General features: G+C 35.8%; 1 protein-coding gene across 1 annotated transcript in view; it reads right to left on the bottom strand.

The window, feature by feature from the left end:
- Positions 1-14,685, bottom strand: part of ODAD2 (outer dynein arm docking complex subunit 2) — a 170,923-nt gene that overhangs the window by 146,015 nt on the left and 10,223 nt on the right. Inside the window, exons 6-7 of the mRNA XM_008683879.2 lie at positions 12,797-12,913; positions 406-611 (exon numbers count right to left, since the gene is read on the bottom strand). Coding sequence (XP_008682101.2) covers positions 406-611; positions 12,797-12,913 — 323 coding nt within the window. The remainder of the gene's footprint in view (positions 1-405; positions 612-12,796; positions 12,914-14,685) is intronic.

Below are 14,685 nucleotides of genomic sequence, written 5' to 3'. Positions count from 1 at the left end.
AGAAACAAGACACTGTCTGTATCAAGATTTCCCTGATTCACATTATTTTAATCATTCTAAATTCTCCTAGCACTTACTTAATCAGGTCCCTACCGCTATGTCTACATTACCCGTGAGATTTCTCCACGTCTTTTATCATCTTTTTCACGTGATATTTGCCCTGACTTACCAACCGAGTGAATTGTGTTCTTCCCTTCCCTTCTGGTGCCCACATGTAAACCCTACTCGTGACAAATCCTTCTACTTGGAATATGAAGAGAAGCAGGGAGGGAGCAACCTGCATTTTGGAGGGAGATGTCAATATCTACTGTACTTTTCTATTGTGACATAAACCTATTTTAAAAGTTAGCTAAACATGGTGACTGCGGATGTATCAGAAAACCCCTCATGCAAGCTTCTACATACTCTTTGAAATCGACAGTGGCCTTCCAGTTTAAACTTGGCTCTAATCTTTTGGTCATTTGACTCCTCCCAAAATTAATTTGGTTCTTCTCCAGCATACTCTTGCCGGAAGCAGGAAGTGCTTTATGAGGGGCGGCGGCTTCTTCCTTCTTAGGTGCCTCCTTAGGCTCTTCCTTTTCTTTTTTCCATTCTTCACTGAATCTAACATCCTTTATATACAAAAAACAAGAATAATTTTTACAGTGATATCACATCTGAATTATCTGGTGCTGTCTGAAAATTAACACTGGTGAAAACTTCAGAAAAGGAAGTCTCTGACACAACTAACTTGCGTTGCTTAGTGACACACACTGGAGAAGAGCCGCTTCAAGATTCAGGTCTCTGTTGGAGCTAGGCTGACAGAACTGTGAAGTTCCTAAGCTCCCACCTCACCGCAATCCCTCCCCGCCCCCCAGCTGCAGCACACACAGATACGACAGCAGGGTTGGACCTATTCACTCCTCACCACCACCAGAAAAATCTAAACTCAAACGCCGTTTTGACTGGGACACATCATGTGCAAATTGCTGAAATGAGGGATAAGGAGAATATCTTGCTGGCAGCCAGAGGCAGAAGACACATGACAGACAGAGGGAGAAACATAACAATTAAAAGAGACTTAAAAGAAACAATGCAAGCCAAAAGAAAACAGAATGACATCTTTAAAGTAGTAAAATAAAAGACCTGTCAACCCAAAATTCTAAACAGAGACTAAAAAAAAAAAAAAGCTTTCAAAAATAAAGGCAAAATGAAGAATTTTTTTAAAAGATTTTATTTATTTATTTGAGAGGCAGATCAATCGAGAGAGAGAGAGAAAGCAGGTGAGCACAGGAGAAGGGGCAAAGGGAGAGGGAGAAGCAGGCTCCCCCCTGAGCAGGGAGCCCATCATGGGACTTGATCCCAGTACCCTGGCATCATGATCTGAGCTGAAGGCAGATGCTTAACTGACCGAGCCACCCAGGCGCCCCAAAATGAAGACTTTCACAGATGAACAAAAGCAGAGGATTCACTGCCAGAAGGCCTGTGCTAGAGAAATGTCTATGAAGTTCTTCATTCAGAAGGAATATCATACCACATCTACACAAAGAAATGAAAATCTGTAGAAATGGTAAAAATATAAAAGACTCTTTGTATTATTTTGATCATTCTAGAATCTAATAGACTCTCTAATGCAAAAGTAGTAAGGAGGGTGCGTGTTATGATGAGCACTGGGTGTTATACACAACTAATGAATTGCTGAACACTACCATCGAAACCTAATGATGTACCACATGTTGGCTAATTGAACATAATAATAAAAAAATAGTATCAATGTATTGAGAGGTTAATACCATGCAAAAAAATGCATGACAATAGTGCCAAGGGTAAGGAGAGGCACTGAAGGTGTACTGTGGTAAGGTTCTTAAAACTACTTGTGAAATGGTAAGATAATATTTAAAGGTGAGAGGATAAATTAGGGACATACATTATACACCCCAGGGCAGCAACCATGAAACTTTTAAGAAGTATACCTGACAAACAGCATAAATAAAACAGAACCATTTCTAAAAGCTCAATTAATACAAAAATGGCAGAAAAAGAGGAAAAAAGAACAAAGAACAAATGGAACAAATAAGAAACAAGTAGCAAGACAGTACATTTAAATTAAACTCTATCACTAGTTACATTAAATAAAATTAATTTTAAAATTTCAGTTAAAAGAAATCATCAAACTGGATGAAAAAGGAAAACCAGCTCTTTGTGGTATTAAAAAACCCACTTTCCATGCAACGAACAATCAAAAAATGCAGGAATGGCTACATTAAAAATGAAACAAAATGGACTTCAAAACAAGTATTATCAGACTTAAAGAGGGAGATACATAATGACAACTAGTCAACACAACTCTAATTGTGTATTCACCAAACAACAGAACTTCAAAATCCATAAAGCAAAAGTAAACCCACAATTATGAGACTTCAAAACTCCTTGCTCAGTAATCAACAAAATAAGCATGCAAAAATTGATAATACAGAAGAGCTGAGTAACATTATCAACCAAACTGACAAAACTGACAGTTGTAGAATGTACTACCCAACAGCAGCAGAACATACTTCTTCTCAAATGCACACGAAAAAAGAATCCCCAAAATTGACCACATTCTGGGCATAACACAAACATCCTCAAAGCTAAAAGGACTAAAATCATATAAATAATCTTCTCTTAATAGAACGTAATTAAACTAGAAATCAGTAAAAGAAAGGTACCTGGAAAATCTTCAGATATATTAATTTGCATGAAAACATATCAAAATCTACGGGATGTAGTTTATGTAGTGTTTATAAAGAAATTTACAGAATAAAACTTTATAGTAGAAAAAGTAAAGGTCTCAAATCAATGGCTAATAAAGAGCTTCCAAATTAAGAGATTAAATAAGAGTAAATTAAACCAAAAAAAAAATCAGAAGGAAAAAATTATAGAGCAGAAATAAAATTAAAAGGAAAGCAGCCAAACAATAAAGACAATCAATGAAACAAATAGCTGTTCTTTTAATAAAATCAATCACTTCTTTGCAGACTAATCAAGAATAAAGAGAGGGAAGACTCAAGTGACCCATATTAGAAATGAAAGAGGGGTCATCACAAAAGATCTTCCAGACATTAAAGGATAATAATGAGAAGATGTATTTGATGCCAATAAATTAGATAAGTTGGCTAAAATGTATGAATTCATTGAAACACACAAACTACCAAAGCTCAACATGAAAAAGAAATCTGAATAGTTCTCTATTAAAGAAATCAAATTCTCAATATAAAAATAGTCCAACAAAGAAAGCCCCTGGTACAGATGGCTTCACTGGCAAATTCTATCAAACATTTAAGGAAAATAATATCCAATCTACAAAAGAATTCCAGAAAGAAGAAAAGTAAATGAATATTTCCCAGTTCATTTTCTGTGGCCACATTACCCAGATACCAAAACGAGACAGAGACATTAAGAGACAACTACTACCCCATATCCTTTATGTTTATAGATGCAAATATCCTCAGTAAAATATTACCAAATTTCATCCAGCAATATCAAACAGGTAAGACATAATGATCAAGTGGGATTTATCCCAGGGTTGAATGTTGGTTCAATACTCAAAAATCAATGTAAATGGTCATCAACAGGCAAAAGAAGGATAATCATGTGATTATCTTAAGAGATACAATGAAGTCACCACCTCCAAGCAGCAATGGGCTCATCTTCCATGGGTTAAGTGGAGGCCCCATGGGAAGAATGTAGGAAGGCACTCTCTCCATCCCAGCCAGGGTAGCGTCAGCAAAAGCTTCGTGGGAACTCAACTTCCACCCCTGTCCAATGGTAATGAAGCACACCATACCACCAGAGTTGTCAATGGAAACTAAGTGAAGAAATCAGATTTTGCAGGACCTCCAGATTCTGCCAGTGAAGTGCCTGAGAAGGCTTGCTAAAAACAAAAGATTTAAGTAAAATCCAGAATTTCATAACATAATGCCCCAAATGTCCAAGACAATAAAAGATCACTCACCCTACCAAGAACCAGGAAGATCACAAACCAAATGAGAAACAATAATGCACAGGATAATGCTTATACCAAGATGAAATAGATGTTGGAAAAATCTGGTAAGCAGCCATCAAAAAAATGTTTCAGTGAGCAATTAAGAAGACTTGAAACAAATAAAAAACTAGAAAGTCTCAACAAGTAAATAGAAGATATGAAGAAGACTCAAAAAGAAATTTTGAAACTGAATTTTATAAGCCAAAATAAAACTCACTGGATAGGCCTAACAATATGATGGAGAGGACAGAAGGGAAGAATCCATGAACTTCCATGAAATTACCCAATATGAATAAAAAGGGGAAAATTCATTGAAAAAAAAAAATGAACAGAGCCTCAAGATCTGTGAGACCATAACAAAAATTCCAAAATTCATGTCATCAGAGTAACAGAAAGAGAGGAGGGAGAGAGTCAGACTAAAAATGTATTCTAACAAGATTTGAAATTTTCTCAAACTTGGAAAAAGACATAAATCTAAGATTCAAGAAGCTGAGGAAACCCTAAACAAACAAATTCAAAGAAATCCGTGCCAAGACACATGATGATAAAAGAAGAAAACTTGCAACAGCAGAAAAGAACAACAATGGAAAAGAATAAGTGTGGGTAAATACTTTCATTCTGCTCTTGAGTTTTCTAAATGAAGTTTGACGGTTGAAGCAAAATATAACATTGTCTCATACAGTTATCAATGTACATAGAAGAAATAAAGAAAATTACAAATAAGAGAGAGGGTAAAGGGACATAAAAGGAGATATGGTTTCTTTTTTTGTTACTAAAATTGTATTAATTTTTCGTCTCATCAGTGTAATAGTATTACAGCTTTTGTAAGAAGTTTATGTTAAACGAGAAATGACATAAATTCTCACACAGTATATTCGTAAAGGAAGAATACTTTGACAGTTTTTCTTTTTGTGACACATCAGGAGTTGCAAGGAATTGAGTCAAAGGCAATTATTGTTTGAAGGAGACATGGTTTCTACGCTTCACTCAAACTGGTATAATTTCAAACAGATTATAATTAATTATGTATGCATAATATGGTACAACACCCACAGTAAACACAAACACACACAAAATCTATACGTACACAAAATCAAAGACGTACGCTCAAGACGCTACGGATAAATCAAAGTAGAATTCTAAAAAATGTTCAAGTAATCCATAGAAATGCAGGAAAAAAGAAAACAGAAATGAACACTAGACGGAACAGAAACCAAAGTAAACTGGCAAACGTAAGCCCTAACATATCAATGATTAACTGTAAATGATCTAAAGGCGTCAATAGACACATTAATCGAGTTTCACTAATTTTAAAAATGACTCAACTAAATGCTATCTAGAAACTCACTTCAAATATAACAATACAGGTAGCTTGAAAGTAATAAGAGGGGAAAGATACAACATGCAAACAGCAGTTAAAAGAAAGCTGGAGTGGCTATAAAAATATCCAGTTAAGTAGACTTCAGATAAAGGAAAATTACCAAGAAGAGAGAGGGACATCACATAATGATAAAATGATCAATCTATCAAGAAGATATATCGATCTTAAATGCATATACAGAGCTGCAAATATAAAAACAGAGCTAAAAGAAAAATTAGACAAATCCACAATTATAGTTGAAACACTTCAAACCCTCTCTGTCAACAACTGATAGAAAATCAGCAAGAATGTGGGAGAACTTAACATCGAAAACCACATGATTTAATCCACAAAGTAAAAATAAGAGAAGAAATAATAAATACCAAAGTGAAGTAGAAAAAAAACACAGAGAAAAATCAATGAAACTAAAAGCTAAGTTTCTGAGGAAATTGAGAAAATCAAGAGACCTCTATCCAGATGTATCAAGAAAAAATAAAAACACCAATGACCAATATCAGAAACAAGAGAGGCAACAATAGCTACATATTCTACAGACATTAGAGACGAAAGAATAACTACAAACAAGTATATGACAATAAATTTGACAACGTAAATGAAATGGACAATTTCCTTTAAAGACAATCTACGGGGGCGCCTGGCTGGCTCAGTTGGTGGAGCACGTGGCTCTTGATCTTGGGGCTGTAAGTCTGAGCCCCACATTGGGGGTAAAGATTAGTTACATTAAAAAATAAAATGGTTAAAGTGGCAAAGGTTATGTGTACTTTACCCCAATACAATAAATAAATTAATTAATTAATTAATTAAAAGACAATCTACCAAAACTCCCTCAAGAAGAAACAGATAACCTGCATGGCCCTAACTATTAAAGGAATTGAAATCTGTTGTTTAAAAACTTATCTACAAAGGGCACTCCAGTCCCTGATGGCTTCACTACCAAACATGTAAGAAAGAAACAATACCAATTCTACACAAACTCTTCCAGAAATTGCAGAGGAGAAAAAACTTCACAACTCATTCTAGAAGGCCGGTATCGCTCTGATAACCGAAACCAAAGATATTAAAGAAAACTACACACTAATAACCTCATATTGATGTGAAACTTAAAATCTTAGCAAGTGAGCTCCAATAAGATATAAAAAGGATACTACATCTGAACAAATGAGGCTTGTTCCAGAAATGTAAGGTTAGCTTATTTTTGAAAACTCATCAATGTAATTTACTACATAAATGAACTAAAAAAAAAAAAACACAGGATTAGCTCAATAGGTAATCATTTGATAAAACCCAATATCCATTCCTTTTTGGGGGTTTTATTTAAATTTATTTAAATTCAAGTTAGTTAACTTGAAAAATATATATAGTGTATTATTGATTCTGGGGTAGAATTTAGGGATTCATCAGTTGCATGTAACACCCAGTGCTCATCACATCAAGTGCCCTCCTTCATGTGCATCACCCAGTTACCCCATCCCCCACTGTGGCCCCTCCAGCAACCCTCAGTTTGTTTCCTAGAGTTAAGAGTCTCTTATGGTTTGTCTCCCTCTCTGTTTGTATCCAATATCCATTCCTAATAAAAGTTCTCAACAATATGGAACAGAGGGGAACTTCTTTAACCTTTTAAATTTCATCTGTGAAAAAGCCATAGTTCACATCATACTCAGTAGTAAGAAACTGAAAGTTTTCCCTTTACCACTGGGAACAAGAGACCACTTCTATATAATTCTGTACTGGAGGTTCCACCTAGTACATTAAGGAAAGAAAAAAAAGGGACTGAGTTTGGAAAGGAAGAGGTGAGGCAAAATGATCTTTATACACAGACAATATGATCATCTACATAGGAAACCCACTGGGATCTACAAAGCAGATGCTAGAATTAATAAGTGTTTCAGAATATAAACATCAATATATACTAATCAAGTGTATTTTTATATAGTAGCAACAGATCATCACAACATGAAATTTTAAAACTACCATTAACTGTAGTCCTTGTTAAATAAAAATTCAACTGAGTAAGTTTGAAGATTTAACTGGCTTTATGAATTGATTCATGATTCTAGCAGCATCCCGTCTAGCAAGTAGAGAGATGCTCCACAGAGCTAGACAGAAGAAAGGTTTTTAAAGGCAGAGAGAGCATTAAAAGAAGGAATTTATTAGCAGGGAATGTATTGTTTAGGCAAGGTTGCCTTCCTAAAAGGAGCAGAAGGGGTACATCAGTAAATTTCCAGGTAGTGACCAGGAAATTCCAGTTGACTGGTTATAGGTTGTATTCCTGGGTGGTTGAAACTGCATTTACTTAGGTGTAAACAATATAATAATAATATATATTATATAATATACAATAATATAATTCTTGGTGTTGATTTGGCCTAAGTGATGCCATTTGGGGCCTGTGGTTTTCTTTTTAACACCTCTAAAATATGAAATACTTACAGGTAGGTTTCACAAGAGATGTACAAGACCCGTGCACTGAAAGTTACAAAATATTGTTGAGAAAATTAAACACCTAAATAAATGGAGAAACACACTCTGTTCATGGATGGGAAACCTCAGTACTGTTAAGACATTAGCTCCTTCTAAATTGACCTATAGATTCATTATAGTCTTAACCATAATTCTTTCAGGCTTTTCATGAAGAAATTGACAAGCTGACCCTAACATTCTAATGGACCTGCAAAAGATGTAAAATAGCCAAACAAGTTTGAAAAATAACACCATTGGAGGATTTACACTACCTGACTTCAAGACTTATTACAAAGTTACAGTAATCAAGACAGTGTGGTACAGGTACAAAAATAGACAAACATATCACTGGAACAGAAATATACTCACACAAATAGACAACTGATTTTTGACAAAGGCATAAAGGTAATTCAATGGAGAAAGGATGCTTTTTTTCAACAAATAGTGCCGGAACAACTAGATATTAATATGCAAAGGAAAAGAACTTTAAATGTAAAACCTAATATTTGAAAACTTCTAGAAAAAAATTAGAGAAAATCTTTGTGACACTGAGTTTGGCAAAGCTTTATCAGATACAATGCTATAAAGAAAAAAATGAACAAATTGGACTTCATCAAAACTGAGGACATTTGCTTTTTCGAAGACACTGGTTGGTGAATGAAATGACAAGCCACAGACTGGGAGAAAATACTTACAAGTCATATATTGGACAGAATACGTAAGCCAAGAATATATACAAAGAGCTTTCACAATTCAGTAACAAATCAAACAACCTAATAAAAAACTGGGCAAAGATTGGAATAGACACTTTATGGCATACAATATATGAATGGCAAAAAAAGGATATGAAAGAATGCACTCAAGAAATGTAAATTAAAACCCAGTGAAATACCAGTACACACATCTGTCAGAATGTCTAAAATCAGAGGACTAACCATACCAATCATTGACAAATATGCAGAAGAACTGCAATTCTCACACACTGCCAGTATGTATGTAAAATACTACAACCACTTTGGAAAACAGTTTACTGATTGCTTAAAAAGTTAAACATACAACTACTGTATGACCTTGCTGTTTTATTCCTAGATTTTACCCAAGAGAAATGAAAGCGTATGATCTGTAGAGATAAACACCGAAAAACAAAACGTTGAAAATATGAGAGCTTTACTTAAAAATATGTACAATGTTGTGAAGATAAAAGGTGGGCGATAGAAAAGAAAATCAGAGGATCAATCTCAGAGGCCCAACATTCAACTAGCGAGTTTCAAAAAGAGAGCAAAGAGAACAGAAAGGAAGGAATGACTAAAGATGTAATAAAAAAAAGAAGTATTTTTCTAGTTCTGAAGGACATATGTCATCATTAATGAAAAACAAAACCAGCACCAACCATATCATCATGAAAATTACAGAATATCATGTATAAGAGGGATCCTAAAGGCTTTGTTAGATGGGAAAAGTCAAAACAGACAGGCCACATAGAAAAAAAGTCTTTAAAATTCCAAGCAAAAATTATTTTTGAACTATCATTATAGAAACAATAACAGAGAGAGAGAAAAAAGATATTTCACATGCTAACCCTCTATTTTTCCTTGTTATGTGCCTCTTTTACTCAGGAAGCTCCACCAAAATTATGGGGTACACCAAAGAAAGGAAAACTAAATGGAAGGGAACTTCCTCAACATAATAAAGGCCATATATGAAAAGCCACAGATAACATCACATTCAGTGGCAAAAGTCTGAAAGCTTTTCCCCTAATATCAGGAATAAGACAAGGAGCTAGCTTTCACTGTTTCTGGTCAACACAGGCCTAAAAGGTCTAGCCATAGTAATTAGGCAAGAAAAAGAAATTTAAAAACATCCAAATTGAAAAGGAAGAAGTAAAACTATCTCTGTTTGCAGATGACATGATCTTATATGTAGAAAGAACTAAAGACTGGGGTGCCTGGGTGGCTCAGGCAGTTAAGTGTCTGACCCTTGATCTCAGGGTTATAAGATCAAGCTCTGGGTTGGGCTCCACGTGGAGTCCACTTAAAAAAACAAAAAAGCAAAATATATATTTTTAAAGATTGCATTTATTTGAGAGAGAGAGTGAGAAAGAGAGTGCACAAGTGGGGGAGAGGGAGAAGCAGACTCCCCCTTGAGCAGGGAGCCCGATGCAGGACTCGATCCCAGGACCCTGGGTTCATGACCTGAGCTGAAGGCAGATGCTTAACTGACTGAACCACCCAGGTGCCCCCCAAAAGAAAAATATTTTAAAAAAAGAAAGACCCAAATATTAAAAAAAAAAAGAGTTAATAAATGAATTCAATAAAGTTGCAGGATTTGATTTTGAATTTCACATTCAAAAGAGCCAGATCTGATTTCAACACTCAAAAATCATTTCTAATTCTCTACACTAGCAGTGAAAAATTAGAAAGGAAATTTAGGAAACAATTCTATTTACAATAGCATCAAAAAGAATAAAATGCTTAGAAATAAATTTAACCAAGGAGGCAAAAGATTTGACACTGAAAACTATAAAATACTGCTGAAAAAAATTAAAGGAAACACAAAGAAATGGAAAGACACCCCATGTTCATGGGTTAGAAAAATTAATATTAAGATGACAATGCTGTACAAAGCTGTCTATAAATTAATTTAATCCCTGTCAAAATCCCTATGCTGTTTTGTGCAGAAATGGTAAAACCAAACCTAAAATTCATTTGGAAGTAAAGGGAGCTCAAATAGCTAAAACAGTCTTGAAAAACAGGAACAAAGTTTGAGGACTCATACTTCTCAATTTCAAAACTACTACAAAGATATAGTAGTCAAAACAGTATGGGACTTGTACGAGGATAGACAAGATAGAATAGAATTGAGAGTCAACATATAAACCCCTACATCTATGGTAAGTTGATTTTCAACAAGGATACCAAGACCATTCAATGGGGAAAGAACAATCTCTTTAACAAATGGTGCTAGGAAAACTGGATATCCATATGCAAAAGAATGAAATTGTACCCTTACCTTACTCACACCATATACAAAACTTAACTCAAAATGAATCAAAGACCTAAATTTAAAGACTCTTTGTCCCTAAATTTAAGAGCAAAAGTCATGAAATTCTTAGAAAAATCAGGGGCAGTCTTCATGACATTGGATTTGGCAATGGTTTCCTAAGTACAATACCAGAAATTCAGGCAACAAAAATGTTTTCATTGGACTTTATCAAAATTAAAAATGTTTGTGCATCAAAGGACACTATCAAGATGAGTGAAAAGACAACCCACAGAATGGGAGAAAATATTTGCAAATATTCTATCTGATAAGGGATGAATATCCACAATATATAAAGAATTCCCACAACTCAACAACAAAAAGACAACCCATTTTTTAAAATGGGCAAAGGACGTGAATAGACATTTCTTTAAAAAATATATACAAAGGCCAAGTAAGCACATGAAAATATGCTCAACATCACTAATCATTAGGAAAATGCAAATCAAAACTACAATGGGATACCATACTTCATACTTACTGAGATGTCTATAATAAAAAACACACATACAAACACACACACAGAAAATAACAAGTATTGGTGAGAATGTGGAGAAACTGGAATCCTTGTACAGGAATATAAAATGGTTCAATTTAGGCAGAAACAGTTTGGCGGTTCCTCTAAAAGTTAAACACAGAATTACCATATGACCCAGAAATTCCACTTCTAGGTATATACCCTCCAAAACTGAAATGGACTCAGATACTTGTACACCAGTATTTATAGCATTTTTCACTATAATCAAAAAGTGAAACAATGCAAGTGTCCGTCAACAGATGATGGATAAACAAAATGTGGTTATAAACACAAATGGAATATTATCCAGCCATAAAAAGGAATGAAGTTCTGACACGTGCTACAACATGGATGGACCATGAAAACATTATGCAAATGAAATAAGGAAAACACCAAAGGATAAATATTATATGATTCCACTTCTCTGAAATATCTAGAAAAGACAAACTTACAGAGATAGAAAATAGCTTAGAGGTCCCTAGGAGCTGGAGGAGGAGGAATGGGGAGTTACTGCTTAATAGGAACAGAGTTTTAGTTTGAGTAGACAGTGGTAATGGTTGCACTTTATGAATGTAATTAATGCCACTCAATGGTACACGAAGTGGTCAAAATGGCAAATTTTGTTTTATATAGGTATTTGATGACAACAACAAAGGAAACTGGAGTCCAGGAAATAGGTGATCAAACACCAAGAAATAAAAAAAACCTTGCAGGACGCAACGACAAAGAGAAGTTTCAGGGTAAGAGTAGCATCAGTATAGTAAGAAAATAGAGTGATCTGGAAGTGGCAGGGTCAGAAGAAAAATAATGGACCTGATAAATTATCTGATGTGGGGTTTGCGGAATTGACATCATCTTGACAATCAGCCTGGAGCTTAAGTGTTTCACATTAGTATTTCTTGCATATTGTTTCTTACCCACATCAGCTTCAATCAAGACTTTATTTCATAACTATATTCACTAATTTCTTCGTCCAACACTATTTCAAAAACCATGAAAGACACAAAGGAAGCACAGCTCTTATGCATATGCAGTTGACACACTTATTGAGACAATCCAATTAGGTTAGAATCATGGGATGCCCAGAAAGGATAAAAATAATCAAAACATCTAGGCTTTGTTAATAGGGCCGACTACTTTGTTCTTAGTGTTATTAATTCAAAAGGGAAGATGAAAAGTGCTATTTAGAAAGCAATCTGAAATATTTTACACCTATTACCTAAAGAGAATCAGAAACTTTCTGAAAGTATTCCACTTACAATATTTATTTTATAATATACTGAGAAAAACATTCTAAAAATTAGAAGCAGAGGCCAAAAATAGGCAGAATTACTCTCAACAGAAAGTTTAGTCAAGTAACACTATGCTATGAAATTTCAAGAGTCTATAAACTTACCTGTTTAGACATATTTTCTGAAAATTTTGCTGATTTTTCTTTTAAAAATGTGACAAGGTCTTTATAAATTTCACTTTTTCTCTCATAATTAATTTCCCCTTCATCATCTGTTTTGCCCTTTGGGAAAAAAATTTTGGTGCTATTATTAATTATTAATTGAATCTGATCAATACATCACTATCCAAGCCCACATATTGTTTTCTTCTATCAATACTCCATGTGGTGGTCTTTATATATCAAAAATATAGGCAAAACCCTTCCCTCTTTAAGTTATCCATCTGTCCGTCTGTCCATCCATCCATCCATCCATCCAACCATACATTCATCATGCCTTTATTGAGTACCTCCTGTATGCATGTAGGGTACTCTGCTAGTCGGCAAAGAATCGAGAGCTTCCTTCCCTCTGTACCCTTCTAATGCAAAAAAGCATTATGACTTCAAGAGCCCCTGATGAAGTCATAGAAGGCCCCAAGATCAGAATGGCACCACAGAAAAGCTACTATGTGTCACACTCTGCTCTTGTTCTGTATGTAGTGCAATTGCTGTAGGCTTATTTCCTAGAATTACAGCCTCCACGTAACCATCTGTCCCTCCACCCTTTGTGTCTGTACCTCTTTCTTTTTGTCTCTTTNNTCTTTCCCTTCCTCATTTTCCTTTGCTTGCCTACCCTGCTAGGAAAGATTTGGTTTTGCCCTAACCAAATGCATATAAAAACTGGAGGGTGTTATATATACACATAACCGTATATACATACAAAACCTCACACACACCCATGTAACTCTAGCATGGTATGCATTTTGCTGTAATTACCGAGTTATTTCATGTCCTTTTCATTTTTGAAATTGAGAGGAACACTTAGAGATTTCCATAGCAAATAAAGTTATACGTAGGTCAATAGCCTTTGATAGAAACAAAGTCTCCTTGCCCCATTCTAGAAAGTCAAAGTCTCTGATTTTCTAATGGGAAATTTCACTTTCTTCGAGTATCGAAACAAACCAAGAGAAAAATCATATTGAGGTCGTCTTCCTCGTCTGTGCAGACATAAGCACAGTGTCATGCTGAGAAGACAAGCCCCCCAGGCATGTTACAGGTGATGCCTGCTGGTCATCAAGAAAACGGCACCAGCATTTTGATACCAATTCAAACAAAGAGGCAGCCATTTTCCAAACAGTCCCCTGTGATAAGGGGTCCCCATTAAGGATTTGGGTTCTCCCTACAGATATTGCCTCTGAGGCCCCAAATTACATTGAAGACACCAAGGGCAGGGTATTGCCAAGGAGAAAGCCGAGCTCTTAGTTAAGTTCAGCGAACAGGCATGAGACTAAACATACAAAGTTTTAACGTAGAAGGTTTAGAAGGCCATCACTATGCTCAGTGATCCTCAGGGCTGGGAATTGTCACACTGTGTTTCTCCTTTGCCAGCTTAGGTCAGCTTCAGTCAGCAGGAAGTAAAAGGGAGACTGAAAAGCTGGAGGAGGCAGAAAGGGACATGCTGCTTCTCCTTGCGCACCGTTCCTGTTAGAGTCAACCCAGCAGTGGCCTTTGCCCCTGGCAGTGGCCGCTGCTTCCAGTAGTAACAGTTGGTTCAAATTCCCAGGGTTTTTTCCCCTACACTCCCAGAACCTGGCTCATGATGCCCCCCTCAGAAATACCACTATAAACCGACCAGCGCTCCATTTTCAAAGATCTGGGTCTCAGTTCTGCAAAGATCCTCCTGTGAGCTCCTGAGGTACCAGCATTAATTGGGCAGTGCACTCTTCAGAGGTCTGGGTGCTGGCTTCACGGAGACCCGCTGAGCTCCGAGGGGACCAGCACAGCCTGGAAGTGACCACTCCTCAGAGACGTGGGTCCCAGTTCTGTCGGGGGATCCCCTTCTGAACTCCTAAGGG

This window comes from Ursus maritimus, unplaced genomic scaffold (assembly GCF_017311325.1).
Source record: "Ursus maritimus isolate PB19 unplaced genomic scaffold, ASM1731132v1 scaffold_31, whole genome shotgun sequence".
Taxonomy (NCBI): domain Eukaryota; kingdom Metazoa; phylum Chordata; class Mammalia; order Carnivora; family Ursidae; genus Ursus; species Ursus maritimus.
Note: the sequence above shows the minus strand (reverse complement) of the source record. Positions and strands in the feature narration are given on the sequence as shown.